Raw genomic sequence first — 15,221 nt, 5'->3', positions numbered from 1 at the left:
CTACTGTGGAAAACAGTTTGGCAGTTCCTCAAACAGTTAAACAGAATTTCCATATGTCCCTGCAATTCTGCTTGTAGGTCTGTACTCAAAAGAATTGAAAGCAGGTACTCAAACAAGCACACATGCACATATATTCATAGCAGTACTATTAACAATAGCCAAAAGGTGGAAACAGCCCAAATGTTTATCAGAGGATGAATGGATAAACACATTGTAGCATATCAGGGAACATTATTCAGTCATAAAAAATGATGAAGTACTTATACATGCTACAGTGTGTATGAACCTCCAAAACTACTAAGTGAAAGAAGCCAGATACAAAAAATAACATGTCATTTGATTCCATTTATATGAAATATCTAGAATAGATAAATCCATAGACATAGACCACAGATTGGTGGTTGCTGGGGGAAGGAAGGCATAATTGTCTCATGGAACTGTGGGGATGCACGAGTCCAAGTTCTGTAGGGCAAGCTGCAAGCTGGGAACTCCAATGAGGATTTTCAGTGAATGCCCCAGGAGAAATTGACTGGCTGAATGAGAAATGAAAATTCTCTCTTCTAACTGCTGAAATCATCACTTCTCTTTTTAAAGCCTTCAACTAATTGGATGAAATGAGTCTCATTGCTGAAGGCAATCTCCTCAAATTGATTGTAGATGTAATCAGCCATAGATGCAATCAATTTACTGATTATTTAAGTCCACAAAATGTTCTCACGGTAACAATTAGGCCAGTGCTTGCTTGACCAAATAACTTGGCACTACTTCCTGGCCAAGTTGACACATGAACCTACCCATCACAATAAATTTACCATGTAAATCCTGTTAGCAATTCCACTCCTAGAAATCTGCCTAACTCCAGAGAAATGAAAACATATCTACACAAAACTTGCATGCAAATGTTCTTAGCAGTATTATTCAGTATAACCAAAAACTGGAAACTTTCCAGATGCCCATCAACTGGTAAAGCTATAAACAAAATCTAGTATAGCCATACAATGGAATACTATTCAGCAATAAAAAGGAACAAAACTAGTGATACATGCTACAACATGGATGAACCTCAAAATATTATGCTAAGTTAAAGAAACCAGGCACTAAAGACTACGTATTGTATCATCCAAATTTAGAGACAAAAATATCAGGGGCTGCCTAAGTTTAGAGGTGGCAGTGAGGATTAATCACAAATAGGCATAAGGGAACTTTTTTGGCTTGATGGATGTGTTCTAAAACTGGATTGTGGTGATAAGTACACAACTGTGAATTTCCTAAAAATTATTGCATTGTATACTTCTATGGATGAATTTTATGTTATGGAAATTATCCCTCAATAAAACTGTTTAAAAAATAGATGAAGTTCTTGCCTCCATGGAGCTTACAGTCTAGTGTTACAAAGATGGCCATTAACCAATAATTACCCAAAATAATTGCATAATTAATAACTATGGTCAGTGCTATGCCAGGCAATTAGAGGGCATCATGTGAGAGTTTAACAGGGAAGTCTCATCTGAGGAGCTGACATTTTAGTTGAGATCCAAGGGATGAATAGTGGTTGGTCAAACTAAAGGGAAGAATATTCTAGCAGAAAAAATAGCATGTGCTCAATCCATGATCAGGAAAGAACTTGGCACATACTGGAAACTGAAAGAAGTTCAAGGGGAAGAGAAACAAAATGAGGTTGGAGACGTAGATAGAAGTCACATGGTACAGAATCCTGTGGGCTATGGTGTGGAATTCTGTCTTAATTATAATTGCAAAGAGGAGCCGATGAAACATTTTAAGCAGGGGAGTGACATAATCAGATTTTCATCTTAAAAATACTACAAAAGACTTGAGCACAGGGTATAGTGAACATGACAAACAATCCCAACCTTCATGAAATTTATGGACTAGAGGAAACAGATAATAGAAATACTTAAATAATCAAAATAAAACAAATTATTAAAGTGATCAGTGCTATGAAGGATGCTATAAAAAGAGACTAATAGGAAAGGAATCTTTTGTCTTAAGTCCCATTTTTCCTGGCATCTCTCCTCCCATTGTAAGTTCTTGTCTCATTGGGACCTTACCCATAAACTAGTCATACAGAAATCTATCCTCCCATTTTCCTTCTCTTTGGGGCCAGTGAGGATTTAGATCTGAACACTTGAGACTAGCAGCTTCACTTTCTCAACTTTATCTAAAGAGGCACATTGATTTAGATCATCCTCAAAAGACCTACTAAGACATAAAATACATTGTTTTTTGTATAAATATATTCCTTTTATATATATATATTGCAAATCTGGTTCACTTATGTAGAGTTCAAAGAAGGCTGAGAAGACTAAAATTTCCTAAAGTTTTAAATGTTTATTTAAAAACCTGAAAAGTAAAACAGGTACTTTAGTTTCCTTGGCTGCTCAAGTAAATACCATGCAATGAGTAGGCTTAAACAATGGGAATTTATTGGCTCATGGTTTTGAGGCTAGGAAAAGTCCAAATGAAGACATTATCAAGGCAAGGCTTTCTTCTCGAAGACTCTGGTGGTTCTGGGGCTGGCTGCTAGTGATCTTTGGCCCTTAGCTTTTCTATCACGTGGCAGTGCACATGGTGGCCTCTCCCAGCCTCTCCCTTCTCTCCAGGTTCCACTGATTTCAGCTTCTGGCGGCTCCCTCTGTGACTTTCTCTTTTTCTGTCTGAATTTCATTCTGTTTATCAAGAACTCTGGTAATTGGATTAAGACCCATCCTGATTGAATTGGGCCACACCTTAATTGGTTCACACCCACAGGAATGGATTAACTTTGAAAACATGTTTTTCTGAGGTACGTAGCTCAGAAATGTGAATACATAGAATATAGACAGAAATATATATCTATACACATACATACTACTCTGTAAGAGCATGAACTATGTATTCACTACTGTATCTGCACCACATTGCAAAGTGCCTGCCACATAGTGATCTCTGAAAAATATTTGTTGAATGAATAAATTAATCTCTTAGTTTCTCCATGTTCCTTCGTTGTTTTTTTTTAATAATGTTCGTGATAAAATATAATACTTAACTCTGAAAAACATGGAACTGCAGAAAAGGGTAATGTTGAAAACGAAATCAGTTAGAATCTTATAGATGATCACTATTCAGCTTTTAGATGTTTTTCTTGCCAGTGTTATTTAGGCTGATTATTTCTCTGTATATATGTGCTTGAGTGTTTTATTATGCTATGTATGTAGTTCTTTTTCCTTTTTTTGTTTTTTAACTTTATATTATGGGTATTTCTCATGCCATTAAAAATTCTTTGGAGGCACCCTTTTTAACGGTTATATAATGTTTCATTATTTATGTTTAATGAGAATACATTTATTTTTGCAGTAATTGTTGAGCCCATTCCGGTTGGACAAGCTGCTAAGGACTATTTAAATTTATATGTAACACCAACTCTACTTGAAGGACTCACAGAGCTTTGTAAGCAAAAACCAGCAGATCCGTTTGTAAGAAATCTTTTTAATTGCACCAAAAAAATATTATCTATAGTTTTCGTGTTTAAAACATTCTATTCTCTGAAACAGTGAAAGTATTGAGGCCTTTTATAAAATGAGTTTTAAAAACTTGTATATACATTTTAGATACTTTCTTATATATGGCTTCTGATTACTTATTTTCTTGCTGTGTTTTTAATTCTTAAAATAACATTGTTCCTAAATGCATTAAATTTTTTTTTAAGTTTAAACAATTTTTATTGTGAAATATAAGATACATACAGAAAAGTGATAACTTTCAAAGTACGGTTTAGAGCAGATTTCAAAATATAGTATCAGTTACAGTTCCACAATTTCAGTTATTCCCTTCTAGCTGTTCTAATACACTAGAGACTAAGAAAAAAAAATCTATGTAATGATTCAGTAGTCATAATCCTTTTTTTAATTCATTTTTATTGAGATTTATTCACATACCATGCAGTCATACAAAACAAAGCATACAATTGTTTATAGTACCATTATGTAGTTGTGCATTCATCACCAAAATTAATTTTTGACATTTTCATTACGACACACCCAAAAATAATAAGAATAAAAAATTAAAGTGAAAAAGAGCAATTACAGTAGAAAAGAACACTGGGTGTATTTTTTTTCTTCCCCCATTTTTCTACTCATCCATCCATAAACTGGACAAAGGGGAGTGTGATCCATATGGCTTTCCCAATCACATTGCCACCCCTCATAAGCTACATTTTTATATAATCATCTACAAGATTCATGGGTTCTGGGTTGTAGTTTGATAGTTTCAGGTATTTACTGCTAGCTATTCCAATTCATTAGAACCTAAAAAAGGTTGTCTATATTGTGCCTGAAAATGCCCACCTGAGTGACTTCTCTGCTCCTTTTGGAATCTCTCTGCCACTGAAGCTTATTTCATTTCCTTTCACAGCCCTCTTTTGGTCAAGAAGATGTTCTCCATCCCGTGATGACAGGTCTAGATTCCTCCCCGGGAGTTGTATTTCCACGTTGGCAGGGAGATTTACTCCCCTGGGTGTCAGATCCCACTTAGAGGGGGAGGGCAGTGATTTCACCTGCCAAGGTGGCTTAGCTAGAGAGAGCAGTCCACATCTGAGCAACAATGAGGCATTCGGGAGGAGTCTTTTAGGCACAATTATAGGCAGGCCTAGCCTCTCATTTGCAGCCACAGTCTTGCCAAGGGCAAGTCCCATGGTAGAGGGCTCAGTCCATTAAACCATCAGTCCCCTATGTCTGTGACCACATCAGCAACCATCAAGGTGGGAAGCCCAACATCCCTGCATTCTCTGCCAGCTCCTTAAAATATTTTAACACACTAATCATAGAACTAACTATAAAGGATAAACTGGAGTACATTCAAGTTAAGAAGTTATAGTTAAAAAAATTCCATTAAGAAACTGAAAAGCAATATTAGTTTGGGAAGCAACATCTTCAACATATATAATTCATTAAAAAAGCTTATATACAGAAATATAAAAATAAGTCTTTCCTATCAATAATAGGAAGACATAAAACCTAATAGAAAAATGGCACTTCGTAAAGCAGTATATCCAAATTGTTCACAAATATATAAAAAGGTGCTCGACCTTATTGTTTTAAGGGAATTGCCATTTCTGTGAACTTGTTCCTACCATACCCATCAGAAATTAACAAGCCATAGTCATTCCTGGGCATTCCCAGAATGTTAAATTTACCCACGATAGCTTCTCTGTTCTTATTGGGTTATGGTTCCCCCTTCATTAAGTGCTCTCTATCGCTAGTTCCCCTACATTCTACATTATAAACCATTTATTTTAGGAGTGTGTTGTTTAACCTCCAGGTGTTTGTAAATTTTCTAAGTCTCTGATGCTTATTGACTTCTAATTGTACTCCATCGTGGTCAGAGAATGTGCCTTGAATAATTTCAATTTTTTAAAATTTATTGAGGCTTGTTTTATGTCCCAGCTTATGGTCTATTCTGGAGAAGCTTCCGTGATCACTAGAGAAGAATGTGTATCCTGGTGATTTGGGATGTCATGTTCTAGTTAAATCAAATTCATTTATCAGATTGCTTAGGTTTTCAATTTCCTTATTGGTCTTCTGTCTGATTGATCTATCTATAGGAGAGAGTGATGTGTTGAAGTCTCCCACAATTATTGTGAAAACATCCATTGCTTCCTTTAGATTTGCCAGTGTTTGTCTCATGTATTTTGTGGCACCATGATTGGGTGCATAAACATTTATGATTGTTTCTTCTTGTTGAATTACCCCTTTTATTAGTATATAGTGGCCTTCTTTGTCTCTCCTAACATCCTTGCATTTAAAGTCTATTTTATCTGAGATTAATATTGCTACTCCTGCTTTCTTTTGGCTGTAGCTTGCATGAAATATTTTTTCCCATCCTTTCACTTTCAATTTCTTTGTGTCCTGTCTCTAAGATGAGTCTCTTGTATGCAACATATTGATGTTTCATATTTTTTGATCCATTCTGCCAATCTATATCTTTTAATTGGGGAGTTTAATCCATTTACATTCAATGTTATTACTGTGAAGGCATTTCTTGAATCAGCCATCCTATCCTTTGGTTTATGTTTATCAGATATATTTTTTCCCTCTCTTATTGTCCTTAAATGAACCAATACTGACTCTTTAGTACTAAGCCTTTCTCCATCTCTCTCTCTCCTTTGTTTCTCTTTCGGTAGGGTTCCCTTTAGTATCTGAAGTAGGGCAGGTCTTTTATTAGCAAAATCTCTCAGCATTTGTTTGTCTGTGAAAAATTTAAGCTCTCCCTCAAATTTGAAGGAGAGCTTTGCTGGATAAAGTATTCTTGGTTGGAAATTTTTTTCTCAGAATTTTAAATATGTCATGCCACTGCTTTCTCACCTCCATGATGGCTGTTGAGTAGTCACTACTTAGTCTTATGTTGTTTCCTTTGTATGTGGTGAATTGCATTTCTCTTGCTGCTTTCAGAACTTGCTCCTTCTCTTCAATATTTGAGAGTCTGATCAGAATATGTCTCAGAGTGGGTTTATTTGGATTTATTCTGTTTGGAGTTCGCTGGGGATTTATGCTTTGTGTATTTATACTGTGTAGAAGGTTTAGGAAGTTTTCCCCAACAATTTCTTTGAATGCTCTTAAGACCTTTACCCTTCTCTTCCCCTTCTGGGACACCAATGAGTCTTAAATTTGGACATTTTGTATTATCTATCATATCCCTGAGGTTCATTTCAATTTTTTTTATTTTTTTTCCCCATTCTTTCTTTTGTTCTTTCATTTTCTGTTCTATGGTCCTCGAGGTCGCTGATTCATTGTTCAGTTTCCTCTAGTCTTGTACTATGAGTACAGAATCTTTTTAATTTGGTCAACAGTTTCTTTTATTTCCATAAGATCATCTATTTTTTAATTTACTTTTGCAATTTCTTCTTTATGCTCTTCTAGGGTCTTCTTCATGTCCTTTATATCCTGTGCCATGCTCTCATTGTTTGTCTTTAGTTCTTTGATTAATTGCTCCAAGTACTGTATCTCCTCTGATCTTTTGATTTGAGTGTTTGGGTTGGGTTATCCGTATCGTCTGTTTTTTTCATATGCTTTAAAATTTTCTGTTGTTTTTGGCCTCTTGACATTCGCTTTGCTTGATATGGGTTCTTTCAGGATATGTAGGATTATTTGAAGACTAATCTCTAATTTGTCAGATCTACAGCTTGGTGGTGTACACTTTCTCTAACCAACCAGCAGATGCCGTCCTTGAGTCACCTGTTCCCCTCAAGTCAGTTCTCCCCAACTTTGTCTTTGTGGTGTGTGGGGGTTTGATTCTTGTGGGGTCCAATTGGGCCACCAAGTTTGGGTGTGTTGGTGCTGTCTGCCCTGAATGTGGGGCATGTGTCTAAGCTGTTAGAGAGGGAGGGCAGTTTTAATAATCAAACCTCCCTAGTGTTCCTGGAGATTTAAGGCTGTTGCAGGAGTCTAAACCTTCATTTCAGTCTCACCATAGATTGTCTCTGCCGCTGACCCACAAGTCCTTGGTATTGGCTTATGGTCCCTGGGATTTCTGAGTGGGTCTCTCTTCCAAGCTGTGCCCTTCTAGGGCCTCTGCTGAGGGAAGGTTGTGCTATGTCACAAGTGCGCACCGTCCTTCAAGGGAAGTTCTGGGCTGCCGGGCCGTGTAGGTGCGTTCCCAGCCTGTTGTAAGGATGGCTGTATGGGGCATGTTAATTTCCCCCTTTTCGCACAGCTCCACCTTCCCAGCTCCAGGGCAATTAGCTGTGGGTGCATGAAGGTCTATTGTCCACTCCCAATATTGTGGTGTGTGAGCATGTTGCTGGAAACACTTCCTGTCACACTGGGTTTTTTGGCATGGCCCGGGCTATGGCACCAGCGCCAGGCAGGAGCATTCGTAGCCCGCCGGGAAGACGGCTGCAAGGGATGTGGTTATTTTCCCCTTTTGGCCCACCACTGCCTTCCTTGCTCTGAGACAGTTAGCAGTGGGTGTGCAAAAGGCTATCTTCCATGCCAGATACTGAGGTGTTCACACAGCCCTTCCTGCCGCGCTTCACTGTGCGGTTCTCACTGCCATATCTGCAGCCGCTTTGGGGTTTTTTTAAAAAAGAGCTAGTCTGCCTCCAAACACCAACCCACAGTTTCCCCACACCGCAGCATGGCTGCTGGATATTCAGCAGGCTTACTTGTTTCAGAACGCAGACTCCCGGTCTCAGCAAGTGCACAGTCCCTGTGGATTTAGCAGACCCTGTCAAGCTGGTGCATCACTGGAACTGGTGTTCTGAGTCACTTCCTGACTTTTATCTAGTATTTTTCATGGAGGTGTTTTTTTTGCCCTGTCTCTCCTAGCCACCATCTTAGGTTCTCCAGTCATAATCCTTTGTTAAAGCATCTTATCTTTTCTGTTGCTACTCCTCCCTCTCATTTATCACTGTCTCCATCTTCAGGGATATCTGAGCAATGACCGTTCTAATTTGTTCATATTGAAAAGGGTTGTCAACATTGTGTGGAAGGGGGATGCTGATTGGTGTTCTTGAAGAGACTGGTGCCTCTGGGTTTTGGGACTTACCTGGTATAAGAACAATCTGGAGGTTTTAAGTTTCTGAAAAATAAACTTAGTGAGTGAAACTTTGATCGTGTCTTAGGAACTTGGGTATTCTTAAGGGTTTTTGGGAATACTGTTGGTTTGGACTTGGCTTACTGTGGCCATTTGCAATGTCTAGCTGATGCCTGCATAAGAGCAACCTCCAGGTAGCCTCTCGACTCTATTTGAAATCACTTGGCCCCTGAAACCTTATTTTGTTACATTTCTTTTCCCTCAGTTCTGGTTTGCTAAGCTACTGAAATGCAATATACCAGAAATGGATTAGCTTTTTCAATGGGGTTTATTAGTTCAGAAATTTACAGTTCTCAGGTCATGAAAGTATCCAAATTAAGGCATCAAGAGGTAGATACCTTCTCTGAGGAAAAGGCCAATGGCGTCCGGAACACCTCTGTCAGCTGGGAAGGCACGTGGTAGGTGTCTGCTGGTCCTTTGCCAACAGGTTGTGTTTTTTCAGCTTCTGATTTCAGTGGCTTTGTCCTTAATAAGCCTCTGTGGGTTCTCACTTAGATTCTCCATGACAAACTCTGGGCTTCTTCTCTTAGCTTGGCATCTCCAAATGTCTTTCTGTCTGTAACTCCAAGTGTCTAGGTTGGCCCTGAGCTCTCTTAAGGACTTTATTAAACTAATTAAGACCCCCCTTGAATAGACAGGGGCCACATCTTCTTGGAAATAATCTGATCAAAAGGTTTTACCCACAATTTGGTGGGTCACATCTCCATGGAAACAACCTAATCAAAAGATGCCACCCACAATAGGTCTGCCCCACAGGATTGGATTAAAAGAACATGGCTTTTGCGGGGTACGTAATAGATTCAAACAAGCACACCCCTCTAAATGCATTTTTTTTAAACTTTATTTATCAAAAAATTAAAACAAACAAACACCACCACATTTCAAACAAAACAAAGCAAAGGATTAAAAAAAAAATAACCTAAAATAACTACATTGCTTCCAATATGTTTCTACCATACCCCAAGAAAATTAACAAACCCTAATCAAACAAAGGTATAAGAAAAACCAAATAACCTAAAATAACTACATTGGAAGTAATTTTTTAATTCAGTAGCCTAAATGCATTTTTAATAATCACATCCTTCAATTGCCGAGCATTATTTTTTGTGTATATATATGTTCATGCTTCTTTCATGTTGTCTTTCACATGATAAAATTAGAGATGTACTTGCATTCTATTGAACATTTTTGTTTCTCATCATATCTAATATATTTTTTAATAGAAAAACTTATTCATATCCCTAGGTGCTCAACATTACTCAGGTGGAAGAATGGTTGGGCAGGAGAAACTAGGACTGTTTTCCAGGGCCAAATGTCATCCTAAGTCCTTTATAGATAATCCCAAACATTTGAAGGCTCTCAAAAATAATCAGGGAAAGCTATTTCCATACCAGTCTTACTAAAATAATACCCATAACCTCTGATACCATTCTCAAAGGGAATTCCCTTTAGAAGACAAAAGATTTAACCTCTCCTATTAACTTTTACCAGACAAGAAAAGGATAGGCAGGTAATGTTTTTCTTTAATAACTTTTTTCATTATGACAGTAATAGATGTTTATTTAGTAACAAACCTGCAACTACTGAAAAACGTAGAGAAGATAAGAAAAAGATACCCCTGGTTCAATTCTCTGAAGTCATCTATCTTGCCTTGGTTCTACTAACTCCAGATATCTAACATCTCTCTGAGTCTCTCTATTCTCATCAGTAGAATGCAGGTAAAGGAGTACCTACCTACCTAGTCGGGCTATTGTTAGGATTAAATGTATACATGCATGTAAAATTCTTAGTCAAAGTGTCCGGTGCATAATAGGCACTCAAATGTTAGATGCTATTATTATTTTTATTGGGGTTAGTTCGTTGTTCTTTCTCTTGTACCTCCAGGTGGAAAGTTAATTTCTCAGTTTTTGCTCTCTCTTTTTTAATATAGGTATTTAGAGAAATAAATTTCCCTCTCAGCACCACCTTTGCTGCATCCCATAAGTTTTGATATGTTGTGTTTTCATTGTCATTTGCCTCGAGGTATTTACTAAATTCTCTTGTAATTTTTTCCTTTACCCACTGGTTTTCTAAGAGTGTGTTGTTTAGTCTCCATATATTTGTGAATTTTACAATCTTCTTCCTGTTGTTTATTTCCAACTTCATTCTGTTATGATCCGAGAAAGTGTTTTTTATAATATCAGTATTTTAAAATTTGTTGAGACTTGCTTTGTAACCCAATATGTGGTCTGTCCTAGAGAATGTTCCATGAGCACTTGAGAAAAACGTGTATCCTGCTGTTGTGGGATATAATGTTCTATAAATGTCTGCCAAGTCTAGTTCATTTATCATGAAATTCAACATCTCTGTTTCCTTATTGATCCTCTGTCTAGATGTTCTATCCATTGATGAGAGCGGTATATTGAAGTATCCAACTATTACTGTAGAGTTATCTACTTCTCCTTTCAGTGTTCTCATTGTTTGCCTTATGAATTATGGGGCACTCTTACTTGGTGCATAAATATTTATGATTGTCATGTTTTCTTGATTAATATATAATGTCCTTTGTCTCTTTTAATTGTTTTAATTTTGAAGTCTAATTTGTCTGATATTAATATAGCTACTCTCACTTTTTTCTGGTTGCTGTTTGCATGAAATATCTTTTTCCAGCCTTTCACTTTCAGCCTATTTTTATCCTTGTGTCTAAAGTGAGTTTCTTATAGACAGCATATAGATGAATCCTGTTTTTTAATCCATTCTGCCAGTCTGTGTCTTTTTATTGGGGAGTTTAATCCATTAACATTTAGTGTTATTATTGTAAGGGCAGTACTTTCTTCTACCATTTTGTCTTTTGGATTTTATGTCATTTCTTATTTTTTCCTCTCTTTTTATCCTTCCTGATAATCATCATTTCTATACTCTTCTCCAAACCTCTTTCTCCTGTCTTTTCCTATCAGCCTGTAGCACTCCCTTTAATATTTCTTGTAGCACCAGTCTCTTCTTCACAAACTCTCTCAGTGTCTGTCTGAAAATATTTTAATCTCTCCCTCAGTTTTGAAGGACAGTTTTGCCAGATATAGAATTCCTTTTGGCAGTTTTTCTCTTTCAGTATACCAAATATATCATACCACTGTCTTCTCGCCTCCATGGTTTCTGCAGAGAAATCTGTACATAGTCCTATCAAGCTTCCCTTGTATGTGATGGATTGCTTTTCTCTTGCTGCTTTCATAATTCTCTTTTTGTCTTTGACATTGGACAATCTGATCAGTAAATGTCTTGGAGTAGGTCTCTTGGGGTCTATTCTGTTTGGTGAGTGCTGTACTTCTTTAATCTGTAATTTTCTGTCTTTCATAAGAGTTGGAAATTTTTCAGTGATTATTTCTTCTATTATTCTTTCTGCCCCTTTCCTCCCTCACTTCTCCCTTGGGACACCCATAACATGTATATTTGTGCATTTCATGTTGTCACTCAGCTCCCTAAGACCCTGCTCATATTTTTCCATTCTTTTCACCATCTGTTCTTTTGTGTGTATGAATTCAAGTGTCTGGCCTTCTAATTCACTGATCCTTTCTTCTGCCTGTTCAAATCTGCTGTTGTAGCCCTCCATTGTTTTTTCATCTCTTCCATTATGCCTTTCATTCCCATAAGTTCTGCCATTTGTTTTTTCAAGTTTATGACTTCTTCTTTGTGGTCATCCATTGTCTTCCTTATATCCTTCATCTCTTTTTGCTATGTCTTCCCTCAGATCATTGACTTGATTTTTGAATTCATTTAGGAGATTTATTGGAGCATCTCCAATTAGTTCTTCCTTCAGTTCATTGAATTGATTTAGCATTAGTTGCCTCACCACCTGTAACTCGGTTGAACTATTAGTTTGTTCCTTTGGCTGGTCCATATTTTTGTGTTTCCTAGTATGGTTGTTATCTTCAGCTGTCTAGGCATCTGACTTTCTAGATTAGTTTATTCTGGAGCTCGTTTTCACTCTTTTACTTAGGGTTTTCTTGTTGGTTGACTTTCTTCTCTAACCTTTGGCATTTAGTTCGGCTTATTCCAGGCCTCTAACTTAGGTTGTATTTAGCCGATAGGAGTTTTTCACCTCTTGTTTTTCTGTTTCTTTTCCTGCCTCTGTGTAGCCTTTTTGTGTGAGGTTCTCCTCAGATATGGTCAACCCCAGTCAGGTTTTTTCAGTCCAGACAGACCCAGGTCTCAAGAGGAGGATATAGAGTTTCCTTGAGAATGAGACTCTCCTGTGAGGCCTTTAGACTCTGTGCTTTTCCTATGCTGTCCAGCAGGTGGTGCTTGTCAGCCCGCAGCTCCCCCACCAGTGTGAGGAGGTATGGAGCTTTTAGTTCTGGTGACCCTGACCCTGTTGGGGATGTGACTGACTGAAGCTGGTTTCTGAATTCTGGCCCCTGGGGTCTGAGTTCCCCAAAGGAGGGCTGCCACTGGAGCTGGGCCACACACCCCTTTTCTTGGGAAGTTATGGTCTTTAGCATATTTTCTTGACCATTAGGCTTATTGCTTTGTCTCTCAGAGCTATCTTAGCTCTGCTCTTGCCTGGGCCCAAATTGCAAGTCTTTGAGGCTTTCTGTAATGGGCTTCTTAGAATAGTTATTTTTAAAAAAGAGAAAAAGATTTAAAAAGAAAGAGAGAAAAAGAAAAAGAAGGGCCCAGTACAGAACTACAGTCCTTGCAGTTCTGATGGGCTATTGAGATGCAAAAAGACCAGGGGTTGAGGGCAAATAAGAAACAATCAAGAAACCAGAGAAGCCAGCTTTTCAGAAAAGGGCCCGGCCCCCCTGGGTTTGCATATGTGCTGATTCTGTTTGAGCCTGGCCCTTTTCCATATTATGTTTACCCCCAAGTCCGAAAGTCTCTGTTTTTATTTTGTTTGCTGTTTTTGCTAGCCCTGTCTCCTCTCCACTGGGCTGACTGCTCCCAGATTCTCCAGTGTCTGCTCTCAGTTTATCTGTGGTTGCAATTTTTGTTCAGCAGTCTGAGTCTGTTAATCAGTGCTGTAACTGACTCTCCCTCCTGGTTCCCAGCACCGACAGCCCCTCCTTCCTTGGGATTGTGCCTGGCAGGGAGGGGTATGGGCCCCCTGGCTGCAAGAACTTACAGATTTCACTGATCTCACATGCTCCACACGTTTATGAGTCTTCTATGAAGTATGTCCAAACTCATATCCTCTGTGGTGTCTGGTCCACACAGTTCCTGGCTATCTACCAACTGCCCCAGAGGAGTAACTAAAACCCATGCCTCACCACTCCACCATCTTGCCCCACCCCTATAAGTATATTTTTAAATCAGATAGTTCTAAACCTCTGTTATTCTTTTTCAGAATTTTCTTAACTTTCTCTGCATTATCATTTTTAATGTGAACATTTTCAGGTCACAATACATAATCTCACATTGCGTTTCTAAAGGACTATGCCACTTTACATTGTCATTAGCAATGTATCATAATTCACATTTCACCCCATCCACACTAGTATTAGGTATAGGTTTAAAAAATGGTGGTGGAGAGTGGAGGGGTGGTTAATTTGGTAATAGGCAAAAGAAAGATGATATTTGATTGTTTTAACTTCCATGCATATATTTACTGGTGAGGTTAAACATTTTCCCTTATGTTTAGTTGTATTTCCTCCTTTATGAATTATCTGTGTATCTTTTGTCCACGTATCTGCTGGGTTTTTGTAAGAATTCTTTATATATTAGTTGCATCAACTTTTTATCATATTGGCTGCAAAAATATTTCCCTTTATGTTGTTTAACTTTCAGTTTTGCCTTTTAAAAAACATTCACTAAATCAAACCATGATTTATTTCCTTACTGTGAATTTTCCTTTCCCAATGGAGTTTAGAAAGTCTTATCACATCCAAATTGTGCTGAATATTCATGTTTTCTTCTAGATTTTTTTAATATTTAATGTTTCTATGCATATGGAATTTATTTATGTATGTAACAAGTCAAAGATCTAAATTAATTTTTTTCCTGACTAATTGTCCCTGTACAGTGATTTATGAAGCCCTGCTTTATTAAATTCTACATCTGGACATGTATTTTGGTACATGGATGTGTATGCCCTAACAACAGTACCACAATGAATAACTGAACTTCTGTATATACTTGACGTCTTGTATAATGTAATACTTAGTGTTTCAATTTTAATGGTAACTTTCTCATTATTTGTATACTGATTTATTCTTAAAGTGATTTTGAAAACTGCATATGATTTCAATTGATATAATATATATTGAAAGCAAGTATTTAAATGTTTATTAACTCCAGTTTTGTGTTTTTTCTTTTTTCCATAGATTTGGCTAGCTGATTGGTTACTAAAAAATAATCCCAACAAACCTAAACTTTGTCACTATACAATTTCAGAAGAATTGGAAAATAAAGTCCTCTGAAAACAAATGACAAACTATGTTACTGTAAAAAGCTGTGCTTCTACTTAAAAAAATAAAATATATATATATATATATATATATATATATATATATATATAATTTTTAAGGTTTTAAGTAACTACTTATGAAATAATTTTTTCAAAAAAATAAAGTTTTAAAAGAATAACTGTATCCTAAGAAGCAGATAATATTATGTAAAGTAAAATATAAGCTTAGGATATGATTTTAGCAATGGTGTAA

The 15,221-nt window shown here is 37.2% G+C and overlaps 1 protein-coding gene across 3 annotated transcripts in view; it reads left to right on the top strand.

Annotated features, from left to right (window-relative positions):
* NME5 (NME/NM23 family member 5) overlaps positions 1-15,017 on the top strand; it is a 31,467-nt gene extending 16,450 nt beyond the window's left edge. For 2 of the 3 annotated variants that reach the window (XM_037801479.1, XM_037801480.1), the window contains 2 exons: positions 3,355-3,473; positions 14,886-15,016. In XM_037801479.1, coding sequence (XP_037657407.1) covers positions 3,355-3,473; positions 14,886-14,981 — 215 coding nt within the window. In that variant the 3' untranslated portion in view covers positions 14,982-15,016. Of the gene's footprint in view, positions 1-3,354; positions 3,474-14,885 lie in introns of all 3 variants that reach the window. The other variant, XM_037801481.1, reaches the window with a different exon arrangement.
* Positions 15,018-15,221: the final 204 nt, after the last annotated feature.

The sequence above is a fragment of the Choloepus didactylus genome, chromosome 13 (assembly GCF_015220235.1).
Source record: "Choloepus didactylus isolate mChoDid1 chromosome 13, mChoDid1.pri, whole genome shotgun sequence".
NCBI classification, from domain to species: domain Eukaryota; kingdom Metazoa; phylum Chordata; class Mammalia; order Pilosa; family Megalonychidae; genus Choloepus; species Choloepus didactylus.
The sequence above is the reverse complement of the archived record's forward strand: the minus strand, read 5'-3'. Positions and strand labels throughout refer to the sequence as shown.